This window comes from Phlebotomus argentipes, unplaced genomic scaffold (genome assembly GCF_947086385.1).
Source record: "Phlebotomus argentipes unplaced genomic scaffold, Phlebotomus argentipes genome assembly contig_5, whole genome shotgun sequence".
NCBI classification, from domain to species: Eukaryota; Metazoa; Arthropoda; class Insecta; order Diptera; family Psychodidae; genus Phlebotomus; species Phlebotomus argentipes.
Genome location: NW_026776165.1, coordinates 10,520,343 through 10,532,157, shown reverse-complemented (window position 1 = coordinate 10,532,157; position 11,815 = coordinate 10,520,343). Strand labels below are relative to the sequence as shown.

The window sequence follows — 11,815 nt, the reverse complement described above, 5'->3', positions numbered from 1 at the left end:
AAGACAGAGGAAGAAGAAGAAGAAAAAAAAAACCCACCCTCAGAATCGAGACGGGAAACCATTTAATAACACGCTTTTGGGGGAAAAATTCAGGCCACACATTTGCATTATGTGGTTCAAATGCATAAACACACTTCACAGAGAGCATTTCAATGCGACATAACCTCAAAGTTCAACTGTCTATCTAGTGTCTCGTTAGTTGAAGGAGAAACAATAGTTTATTTCCAGAAGTCTCGCGCTGACTGTGAAAGGGTATTGAATTTTTGCTCCTTTATCCATTAACAAAACGTGTAGTGTCCATGGCATACTTCACTTGTCAAGCGAGCGCTGAAAAGGAGTGAGAAAACAAATTTCCGGATGTCAGTGAGTTGTTAGTAAAATTAATCGATTCGTTTCGACATCTCATCAGCAATACTTATTAAAGAGTTGAAATTCAGCAGCAAAAAGCTGCATAAACTAGATTTTCAACCCAGAGGTTTGTTAATATTGGGGATGAAGTGTTACTGATGGATGGCTTGAGATTATTCGGTGCAAATTCAAATTCAAAAAAATCGCTTCCTTCTTCGTGAATCTTCGGTTCATTTCCAGTGCATCGTGATGCATTGATTTCGCGTAATTTCCATTTGACGAACGATTTCGCAGTTATTCTCAGACAAAAAAACAGGTATTTTATTTTAGTTATCCTTGTTATCTCTTCAAAATTTATATTTAAAATTATTTTTTAATCGGAAATTATACAGCGGAAGATGAATTTCTCCACTGAAAAACTTGCAACACCAATTAATAGACATCATTGCTTAAATACTTAATCTTTAATCGGATATTTACGGTTTTGCGCAAGGTTTTACGTTAAAAACGTGTTATGTGGAAGTGTAAAAACTTTCCTATTTTTGTCAATTTTCCACTCTTTTTCTGAATCCTGGACTGAATTCTCGAATCGTGTGATTTTGAACCTATTTTCTAAGGTACAGAGCTTTCTTCGAAACGACGAAACGCAAAATGCTGAGGCATTCAAAAGCTATATTAGCAACCCCTTGCTTTCAACCCCATAAATTGAGGTTATGTCCAGCGAAAGTCTGCCTTTTGGCGGAATTACACAATTTCCAAAGCAAATTTCAGAGGTCAGCCAATGTCTGGCAAACAGTGTGAGTATTTTGCCTGTGCATTAAACAACATCCGCTCCGAATGCTCTCGGTATAATCTGTTACATTCTCATTTTCACCACGAAACTCCCACAAAGAGTCGGTGAGAAAATTTATCATTGAAACTTTCCCCGCAGATAATTTAAAACACCCAGAGTGAACGTGGCGAAAGGTGGCGAGTCCAAGTGAGAATGCTGATAATCTCTAAATGAAATTTTTCCCACATGAAAGCCATTGTTTAATCTCTTCTTCTGGTCATTCCTGAGGTGAAACTTTTCGCAATATCGCTGAATGGGCACAAGTTTTTCCACACACACACGCGCGCGCGCTCGCGTCATCCTTTAGTGCCTCTTGCCAGTTTTCTTTGTGATTTTCACCCATTAGTTTGTGTAATGCGATTTGATGAGAGCATCCCACGAGGGTGGGTTATTGCCAACCCTCCCCCCGCCATCCAAATGGCACATTGCAAAGTGATGCGGCAAAACGGCACCAATTTCATCATCACTAATTCAATTTTCGCACATTTCCCAGTACATTTTCCTCCTTGTCTCGCTCAGCTCTTTTCACGACAACTACAACCACTTCACTCCATGTGAGCATCCACTTAATGGGACGGAGGGTGGCGTGCCCGCCCCCGCCAAGGGTTGACTCTTGCTGCTGAGCACGCCTGTGCGTCACAGCGATGGACAATCCCGGGGAAACTAATAAGATAATCATGTCTCTTTGGTGATGATAAAGGGATAACTTCTCCCTTTGGCACTCAGAGAAAGTCAATTGTGAATTTCACACCGAAGTGAACAAAATTCAACAATTCTTCCCACTTCTGACACCAATAATGCGAGTGAAATTCGCAGATTTATTCATGAATAAACATACTTTTGAGCTTTTTGGAACTAAAACATACTTTCTGACGCTCATATTTGACCACAATATTGAGCCTGCTCAGCAGTGAGCAGATGAAAGCGCTCTTCTCAGCACATTTAATGAGCATTCCTTAAGCCACTAATAGAATTGAGAGATGATTTGTTAAAGCGACAGCGATTTTTCCTTCGCGTGTGCAAATTTTCCCCGGATATTTAGCGCAACAATTGAACGTGAATTCGCGTTGAGACGGGAAGTGGGACATTTGGCGTGCGGAAATGGCACTCCAAGGGTAGTTTCTTTGTCTCCCAAACTGCCACAACTTTTCGGTGCGCCCACTTGAAATGTCTTCGCGCCTCCCGCGATGCTCAATCTCGGAAGTTGCGGAGCATTAAAGAGGAATTAAGTGGAGTGTGGATGGGAGAGAGTGTGGTGTTGGCTCTCCATTCTCATCAATGCCGAAGGAGCGATTTTTAATTAAATTGTAAATTCGAGAAGGCGAAAATCCGCTGTCTTTGTGCCGCAAAATCCCGGCTTTTTTCCTCCTTCGGCACGCCAAGGATAATCATGGTGTGGAATTTTTTCCCCAAAAAGTTTCGCCTCTCTTCTCGATGACACAGTCATTTGACCTGGCCCTCGTCATAGCCAAATAATCAAAGACTTATTAATGTCGGAGCGTCTTGATCCAAGGGGGAGATATTTGCCTTGGAAGAAGGCTAAGCGAAAATATTTCGTATGTAAAATCTTATTCTTCAGCAAATTACTGCAATTATTTAACATTCTGTGGATTATTTTTCCTGGACAAATCAATCTTGGTGCTTTTCTAGGTTTTATAGCTAAGTTGAGATCAAAGTAAGTGAATGAAAGTCAACTAATAACATCATTTCTTTCACTAGAGTCAACGAAACTTAGATGATACAATGTGATTGGTTACGAAAGAATTCAGGAACAGTCGAAGGAGTCCACAAGGGCTGAAAAATGCGTGGAAAAGTGTGGAAGTTCATGATCTCCCCCTTGACTTGGTCTGTTCTCAGGGATGTTTTAATTAAAAATCGTCTCCACTTTGATTTGCACCCCCTCGCATTCTTGCGTGTGGTTCTCGTGTAATTTTTTTTCCCATCAACCGTCTTTTGATGCCGAACTCAATCTCGCCCTTCGACGCACATCAAGGTGAACACAAAGTCATTAGATAATTTTAATTGGAAAAGTGGATGGCCGAGGCAAAAGTTGCGCGAATTGAAAGTTTGACCACAAAGTACAGGAAAAAAAACAACATCTTCAGGGCGAAATGAGTTTTTTCTCACATTCCGTGATGGCTTTTCTTCGCCCATTCGCTGCCGAGTGAGATGGAGAGAAAGTTTTCCGAGTTTATTCAAGCAACTTGTTAACATTTTGCTCAGGAAGTGTGAAATTCTGAGTTCATCATTAAACTGCAGAACCTTTCGAAACTTAAAATTATGTTTGGCAATCATTCACAACTGCACAAATACATATTTTGTTGCCAATTGACATTCACTGGGTGTAAAGCAAAATTTGAATTGAAAAATAATATTCGTGAGAGTCAAAGATAAATTGACTTTTGTTGGAATCGAAATATTTTAGCCTGAATAAACTTCATTGTGAAATTTTACTTCTCGCGCAGTCAAAAAAAATATTTCTCTTCCACTTTTTTTTTATTTCCTTTTTACCATTGTTTGAAACCAAAACACAGAATTGATTTGAATATGAAACATTTGCCGAATTATTGATTATACTCCAAAACTCCCAGGGAAGCTTTTATTGTGCCAACACATGAACAAACAGATGAATTATCATTGGAGAAAAAATGTGGAAAGAGAGCCAAATTGAGAGTTTCACCGCCAAATACAACGGCTTCTCTCCTTTCAAAGATCGTCAAAAGCATCAAATCCTCACGAAAATCTATTAAATTGACAGTTTATCGGCTCACACCTTTGGCTTCAGTTGAAAATCACATTAATTTCTCCTGTATTTTCTGTAAATTCAAATATTTTCACCAAGGGGAAAAGTTACTCGCAATTTTAAACCGTTAACTTCGAGTTATTTATTCAAGATTCTTTGATTTTTCGTAATTTTTACACAACTTTTGATAAGAATTTTGATGATTTCATAAAAATTCAACATTTACTTCATTATTGAATTTTTTTATTTTTCCATTAATTTAATTAATTTGCCGAAAATAATTCAATTTTTGTGTTATTTTGCAATCTAACGTGGAAAATAATAATTTTTTTTATTATTTTTCTTCAAGTCTTGATTATTTGATTTTTTTCTTCAAAAATCTAGTGACATTCCCCTTGATTTTCACCCTCCACAAAGAATCTCATAAAACCAATTATATTCATTATATATCAAAAAGCTTCACACTTTTTCACGAATGGCGAATTAAAATCCGGGAATTAAATGCAAATAATTTGCTGTGCGCCTCAAAATCATCAAATGGATCGAATAATTCCAAAATTGATTGTACGAACAAGCTGTAATTATTTTAGGAGCGGATTTTTTCGGTTTCACGCCTCGTAACGCGCGATAATAAAGACCATTCATCAGGGCTGTGCGAAAAGCCTTTTCCTTCAGTGAAATGTCACACGTTTTGCATTGCAAAGGTCCCTGTAATTAAGCTCGAGATGTGGATTGACTGGGCAGATTTGGTGGCAAAAGACATGCGAGAACAAGAGAGCTGCGAAAAGTGTGATGGATGACAGCGTTTTTGCATATTCGTGGACACTTTGCCACCCACTTGGCGCGGATCGTGAAACACGGACCGCAGAAAGTGTCAACAAATGAAATGCAATTGGCAGCATCAGGTGTGGTTCAAGTTGTGGCCAGAAAAGGCCCTCAATCGACTGTTTGTGTGCATTTTCCCGAACAAACGCCATTTTATGCCGATGATTTGTGCCAATTTTCACCGCTCAAGAGCCATTTGACAGCAAACACTCTGAATTTGTTAAATTTGTCCATTTATTCTCCTGAGAATAAAATAAACAGATGAAAAAGTTAAAATTGGAGAGAAAAAATATTCTCCCATGAATTTTCCCACGCAATTCTCTGGACAAACTCCTTCGTTGGGTAAATCACGAGTTGAAGCCACTCTCGATTCCCGAGAGAGATTGTAAAAGTGCGAAAATGACGAGGAAATGGCAAACTTTTTCATAATTCAATTAATTCAAGCTCTCTAACAAAGACCGATGATTTGATTTCCACCTTCTATCGTGCATCTTTTCCCGGGAAACCTTCGATGGTCATTATCCTTCATTTGGCCGGCGATTCGGGAGAGAGTTAAGAGATAAGAGAAGAGCTGAAATAGCAGAAATAAATCAAGAGTCGAACCAGAGTTGAAAAGGAGATTTTTTTTATAGATAAAATGGAAACATTTTCAGTGAGAATTCATACTTTAACACTCAATCATTAAATATCAAGAGGAATCTTTGACTACTCACCAGCTTTGATCTCTCATCTGCATCGCAAAATGCTTCAACTTTGATAAAACAAACATTTTTACATCGCGTTTTAAATTAATTCTTGGAAGTCGTTTAAAATTTCCGCGAATAAAATGTTATATTTTGATGAACTTCACATCGAAGCCACAAAAATCAAAGAGAATTAGAAAATTCACAGAGCAAAAAAAAGGGAAAAGCCAAATACCGAAAAAAAATCTAGGAAAATTCATTCCGTCTTTTTTATTATTTGATGTATTTTTCTGTGGTTTGCGCAGTCGAGAATATTTAGCAAAATTTCATACGCAAAAAATACGAGAGGAAAGAGTGGCAATATAGTTTATGCTTCTCACTTTCCCATCAATCCATCTTTGGAATTGTGAATATCTGCAAGGAAGGAAAATCAGGGATTAAGATTTTCAAAAAAAACTGAACTTACTCAAAGTATCTTAATGTTTTCTCAGCAACGTTCACAAACCAAATATCAGAAGTGATCTCAGTGTTCATCGCGGGTTCTTAAAGTGTCTCAAACTGCTAGAACTCTGTGCCTAAAAATGCTAAAATGTGTCCTGAATGGACTTCAATTGGAATTGCACAGCGCGTGTTGATCAAGGGGGAGATATTATGGCCAAAAGTGGTGTACAGATTCGTAGAAGTTTTAAGAAATGAAAGCACTTCAATTTCTGCAATATTTGGCTCACAGCTTTGATTTTCTGTTCATTATTTTATGGTCAGAAATGTTTTTTCTCCTCTAAATCGTAATTTTGACATTTTTTTTTTTAGGTTATGTGAATTATTAAAGACGAAAAAAGAGCTTAAAATAGAATATCTTCCGCTGAAAACAAAGTGGTTTTCATTGAATAATACATAATTGTGTGTCTGCAGTCAATAAAAATTGCGATTCTGAAAGCTTAGAAGGTTCAAATCTAACATAACCTCAAATTAGAAGGATTCTAATTAAGAATTTAATGTCGAAAGGTGTAATAAAATGCAGAATTTCATCAGATATTGTGAATAATTCCGGCAAACAGTCTGAAAATTAGAGATATGAAATCGATAGATTTAATGGAATTTTTCTTTGATTTAAGGCTTTTCCACACAAATTGTGGAAGTATCAAGAAGTGATGTTCAGATTTTAGCCACATTGTCCTCCCCTTGGTATTGATAAAGAAAAATCATGTTAAGTTTACTTTAAGAAGGAGATATTATGATGAAAATCCATAAATAAATTTATCAGTTATTTATTTATAAAAAATATATCCAATTTTGAAGCAAAAACACTATTTAAATCAACAGAAAATATATTTTCACTTCTCAAAACAGAAAAATTTCTCCCCCATGGCTTAGTTTTCCGACACAATTTGTCTCTGTGGATTCAGAAAAAAAAACCATTTGGCGTATCGCATCATATCTCGCGGGTGTCATTCAGAAATTTGCCTATGGAAATGGTTATTTTTTGATATCTCACACAAAATGGATTTCCAGCTTTACGCAAAAAGTGGAAATCTCATTAATTTGTTAGAAATACGAGATGCTTTTGCTTCACATCAGCAGAAATTTGAGCTAAAATATTTGATTCACTGGAAATTACAAAGTATTCACGACAACTGCATTTAATTTCCAATTATTGAGTGTTTTGCAAGTGGAAATCATGCAATTTTATACTCTTAATCTACAACTAATGATGCTCATTAATTATAAATTGATTCTATGCAGTATCAAATGAAATGTAATTTTCATGCGATACATAATTAAAACTTGCTATTTAATTTAGTGAAATTAATTTATTTATAATATTTATAAATTAGTTTGAAATTCTGTTAAATCATATTTCATAGCCTTTGATGTTTTTAATTCATCTCTCCATTGAGCAAACTTGCTCTTTTATGTACTCCAACTTTGCCGTCCCTTCGCTCATTGCCTCCACTTGATAGCCCAAGTGTTGCCTTATCAGCTGCATTTTCCTGAGATTCTGGCTACTGTTATCCATTGCCGTTTCCGCCTGGGCGAAGTTCTTCGCGGATTGCATCAAAATCTGCCCCAAGGGATCGAGATTCATCACTAAATTTTCACTTTATCCCATTAGTTTGCAGTAATTGTACCTCATTTGATTTCGAGCCACGCACAATTTGGCGCGCCACTGAGGCCGAATTGTGCACATTCACCATCACTCGATCGGCTAGTCGCCGCTTGGAGTCGCTGAAGAGGTTCTTCGCACTGCTCGAAGACGCTGAAGCCATTCCTGAAGACAGAAAAAACACTTCTTACGTGGAATTTTATGCGAAATCACCACTGATTTCAGCAATTAACTCAACTTACAGAAATTCAAAAGTATTTCAAAATCAATTCTAGATCGATAATGAGTAGAATTAACTGCTAAATTGGAGAAAACATGAAGTGAAAACTTCCACCCAAAACAAAACACACTGTCAAAGCACCTTTGACAGCAATCAGATGTTTTAAATCTTTTCTTGAGGGGAAATGTGGGACAGATTATGATTCAAGCCGGCGCAGTGAATATTTCATCAAAATTTCACTGCACAATAGAGAGAAATATATGAAAATTTTAATAAAATCACAGATTTTCCTGACAATTTCAAAATTACACGCCATCTTTGTCTTCTAATCTCTAAAAATGCATCTTTCCCAATTACATGTCATCAAATTTCCCTCAAATCATCATGAGAAATGGCCTGAAATATTGTAAACAGCTGTAAATTTCATGAAACTCTGTGAAGCTCTAATTGTGACACATCGTCTGAGGTTCTTGACATTCAAATGATATTGAAAAATCCGCCGTCAGTGGTCGATAGATTTTCCCGGCTTTTCGCAATTTTTACTACTTTTTCGCGCTCTTTTTCTGTGAATTCCCTTTGCCGAAATCATGTCTGCAAGACCTTTTCTTCCATCTGAGTCCGCTTGGCAGGATATTCAGGCGTACTTCAGTGAAAACGGTGCCAAAATCAACATCAAGAAGCTCTTTGAGGAAGATGCCAATCGATTTGATAAGTTCAGGTATGAATTCTTCCGTTGTTCCACCAATTAGTGTGATTGTGGCTTGATAAGCGTTATCAGAAATGTGCAAAACTGCAGGGATTTCACAACAACTCTGACTTTATGAGCTTTGTGAGCTCATTTTGGCTCATTTGCATTTACCACGACTGACTTTCTGCACTTAAAACAGCGCGGATTAGAAAGGGAGGGCGACACTTTTGTGACCTCCACACCTTTCCAGGTCATTGTCAATCGTCAATTTATATGCTAATCCGCAATTTCTTGCAGCCTGAAGCTCTCCACGCCCGCCGATGGCGACATCCTGCTGGACTACTCGAAGAATCGCATCACGGACGAAGCATGGAAGAGACTGCTGAAGCTGGCCGAGGTCAGGAGGGTGGCCGAGGCCAGGACAGCCATGTTCTCCGGGGAGCACATCAACATCACCGAGGATCGCGCTGTCCTGCATGTTGCGCTGAGAGATCGGTGAGTTGTCCGCGGACAGGACGAGAAAGTTACAGGGCGATTTGGGACATCTTAGCTTAAAAGGAAGAAAAAATCGTTAGCCAGCTAACGAACGATGGGAAAAGATAGGAGCTTAGCTATATAATTTGTCTATTGACAATTCCCAGGTCAGGCCAGGCCATCTTGGTCGATGGCAAGGACGTGATGCCGGACGTGCGCGCTGTGCTGGCGCACATGAAGGAATTCTCCGAGCAAGTGATCTCGGGCTCGTGGAAGGGCTACACAGGCAAGGCCATGACTGATGTGGTGAACATCGGCATAGGCGGCTCTGACCTGGGCCCTCTGATGGTCACCGAGGCGCTGAAGCCCTTCAACAAGGGCCTGCGACAGCACTTCGTGTCCAACATCGACGGCACGCACATGGCAGAGACGCTGCGTCGCGTGAGTGCCGAGACCACGCTGTTCATCATCGCCTCCAAGACCTTCACCACCCAGGAGACCATCACCAACGCCACGTCGGCGAAGACCTGGCTCCTGGAGCAGGCCAAGGACCCCTCGGCCGTGGCGAAGCACTTCGTGGCGCTGTCCACCAACACGGAGAAGGTGAAGGCCTTCGGCATCGACGAGAAGAACATGTTCGGCTTCTGGGACTGGGTCGGCGGACGCTACAGCCTCTGGTCGGCCATCGGCCTGTCCATCGCCCTGGCCGTGGGCTTCGGCGACTTCGAGAGGCTCCTAGAGGGCGCCTTCTTCATGGATCAGCACTTCAAGTCGGCGCCCCTAGAGAAGAACGCCCCGGTCATCCTGGCCCTGCTGGGAATTTGGTACTCCAACTTCTTCGGCGCCGAGACGCACGCTCTGCTGCCCTACGATCAGTATCTGCACAGGTTCGCGGCCTACTTCCAGCAAGGCGACATGGAGAGCAACGGAAAGGGTGAGTCGCGCTCTGCGTGCGCAAAGAAACAGATCTTAATTCTCGATTCTCCCCCGAAGGCGTCACGAAGGGCGGCGATCGCGTGACTTACGGCACTGGGCCCATCGTCTGGGGTGAGCCTGGCACCAACGGCCAGCACGCCTTCTACCAGCTCATCCACCAGGGCAGTCGGCTCATCCCGTGTGACTTCATCGCGCCGGCGCAGACGCACAATCCCATCGCCGGCGGCGCACACCACAAGATCCTGCTGGCCAACTTCCTGGCCCAAACCGAGGCCCTGATGGCGGGCAAGAGCGAGGCGCAGGCCAAGCAGGAGCTCGAGCAGTCTGGCCTGGCCGGCGAGAAGCTGGCCCAGCTGCTGCCGCACAAAGTCTTCACCGGCAACCGGCCGACGAACTCCATCGTAGTGAAGCGGGTCACGCCCTTCACGCTGGGCGCGCTGATCGCGCTGTACGAGCACAAGATCTTCACGCAGGGCGTCATCTGGGACATCAACAGCTTCGATCAGTGGGGCGTGGAGCTGGGCAAGCAGCTGGCCAAGGCCATTGAGCCCGAGCTGGCCACGCCAGACCCGGTCAAGTCCCACGACTCGTCCACCAACGGACTCATCAACTTCCTGAAGGCGAATTGGTGAGAGGAAGCCGAATAATCTCCATATCGAATATCAGCGGTCATTATATTATTATTCATGGAAAACAGTGTTGTGGTTATTGTAATAAAGAAGAATGCGTTTCAAACGAAATATGCGCTGTGTTGAGAGATTTTGAGTCAGCAGAAAAATGAGATAAAATAATGTGTGAGTCAAGCAAAACGCACAAATCGCAGAAAAGACAGATTTTCGACCTTCATTCTCCTTTTGACTTTTAAGATTTTGTACTTAATTCACACTTACGAGACGATAAAGCTACAATTTCTACGCATTTCGCAATTTTCATTAAAATTGCTTGCAATTCTCAAGCATGGCGTCAACCGTTATGGCGACTATGTTTGAATTTTCCGCCCAAACGCGCTGCGATTGTCACTCTCCGGCCGGCGCACAGTTGGCAGCAGTGGCGCGAAAGAAAAACATGAAATCGGGCTTTCTGAGGCGAAAAATCAATTCCCGTGCGCTTTTGTGAGGAAATCCCGCGCCCCGTGTGTGGAAACGCGCCCCAACATGACCATGTCGATCAAGGAGCGTCCGGAGGAGGAGATCGAGTGGAGTCCGGAGGACGAGATCCAGCTCTTCTTCGCGCTGGACGGCCTGAAGCCCGTGGGCATAAACAAGTACTTCTTCATGGCCTGCATCGCCGACCGGCTGTCCAAGGCGCTGAACCGCGAGGTGAGCACCGAGGCGATCTGGAGCCACCTCAAGACCATGTACAACCTGGACGCGCTGGACGAGCTGGAGCCGCTGCCCTTCCCCAACGACCAGCGCGACTTCTCGCTCCCGGACGAGTTCAGCACGCTTCTGGCCAAGAAGCGCCAGGACGTGGAGGAGGCCAGCCGCCGGCTGGACAGCCTGGCCAAGGAGGCGGCCAAGACGCCCTCGCGCCCACCCTCGGCCGCCTCCCAAGCGTCCAGCACCAGCAAGCAGCAGAACCAGAGCCGCGAGTCGCCGGCGGAGAAGAAAGCGGACGCGCCCAAGCGCGCCCCCAAGCGCACCAGGGGCTCCGCCTCGCTGGAATCCAACAGCAGCCCCTCCACCACGCCGCCGCCCGTCGTCACGAAGCGGCGCCGAATATGAGCCCTGAATTCTTCCTCATGATTTTCCTTCGTGTTGTTGAAATCGCGCGCGCCATTGAAGAGTGCCGCAAGAGTTCTCCTATTCGGAGTTTCGAGAGAGACGAGAAGAAGGCGTTTCTCTCCTTGTTGCTTGTGAGGGGTAGCAAATCTTGTACATTTTAGTTTAACCTGAGAAGGCTAATAAATCCTTTTATGTGAAATTTAAGAGAAAAACCCTGCTTTCAGTAGTTTGACAGCTT

At 42.4% G+C, this 11,815-nt stretch overlaps 3 protein-coding genes across 3 annotated transcripts; 2 read left to right on the top strand and 1 right to left on the bottom strand.

Moving 5' to 3' along the window:
* Window positions 1-7,283: 7,283 nt before the first annotated feature.
* On the bottom strand, window positions 7,284-7,904 carry LOC132255439 (uncharacterized). The gene is made up of 3 exons (XM_059751464.1): window positions 7,778-7,904; window positions 7,561-7,700; window positions 7,284-7,493 (listed from the first exon to the last, which is right to left on the bottom strand). Exons 2-3 carry the CDS (start codon window positions 7,696-7,698, stop codon window positions 7,314-7,316), a joined length of 318 nt encoding a protein of 105 aa, XP_059607447.1. The 5' UTR covers window positions 7,699-7,700; window positions 7,778-7,904; the 3' UTR covers window positions 7,284-7,313.
* A 315-nt stretch (window positions 7,905-8,219) lies between these two features.
* Window positions 8,220-10,593, top strand: LOC132256352 (glucose-6-phosphate isomerase). The gene is made up of 4 exons (XM_059752709.1): window positions 8,220-8,473; window positions 8,741-8,938; window positions 9,085-9,851; window positions 9,911-10,593. Exons 1-4 carry the CDS (start codon window positions 8,343-8,345, stop codon window positions 10,483-10,485), a joined length of 1,671 nt encoding a protein of 556 aa, XP_059608692.1. The 5' UTR covers window positions 8,220-8,342; the 3' UTR covers window positions 10,486-10,593.
* Window positions 10,594-10,891: 298 nt separating this feature from the next.
* Window positions 10,892-11,779, top strand: LOC132266165 (MRG/MORF4L-binding protein). The gene has a single exon (XM_059767016.1). It carries the CDS (start codon window positions 11,008-11,010, stop codon window positions 11,575-11,577), a length of 570 nt encoding a protein of 189 aa, XP_059622999.1. The 5' UTR covers window positions 10,892-11,007; the 3' UTR covers window positions 11,578-11,779.
* The last annotated feature ends 36 nt before the right edge of the window (window positions 11,780-11,815 follow it).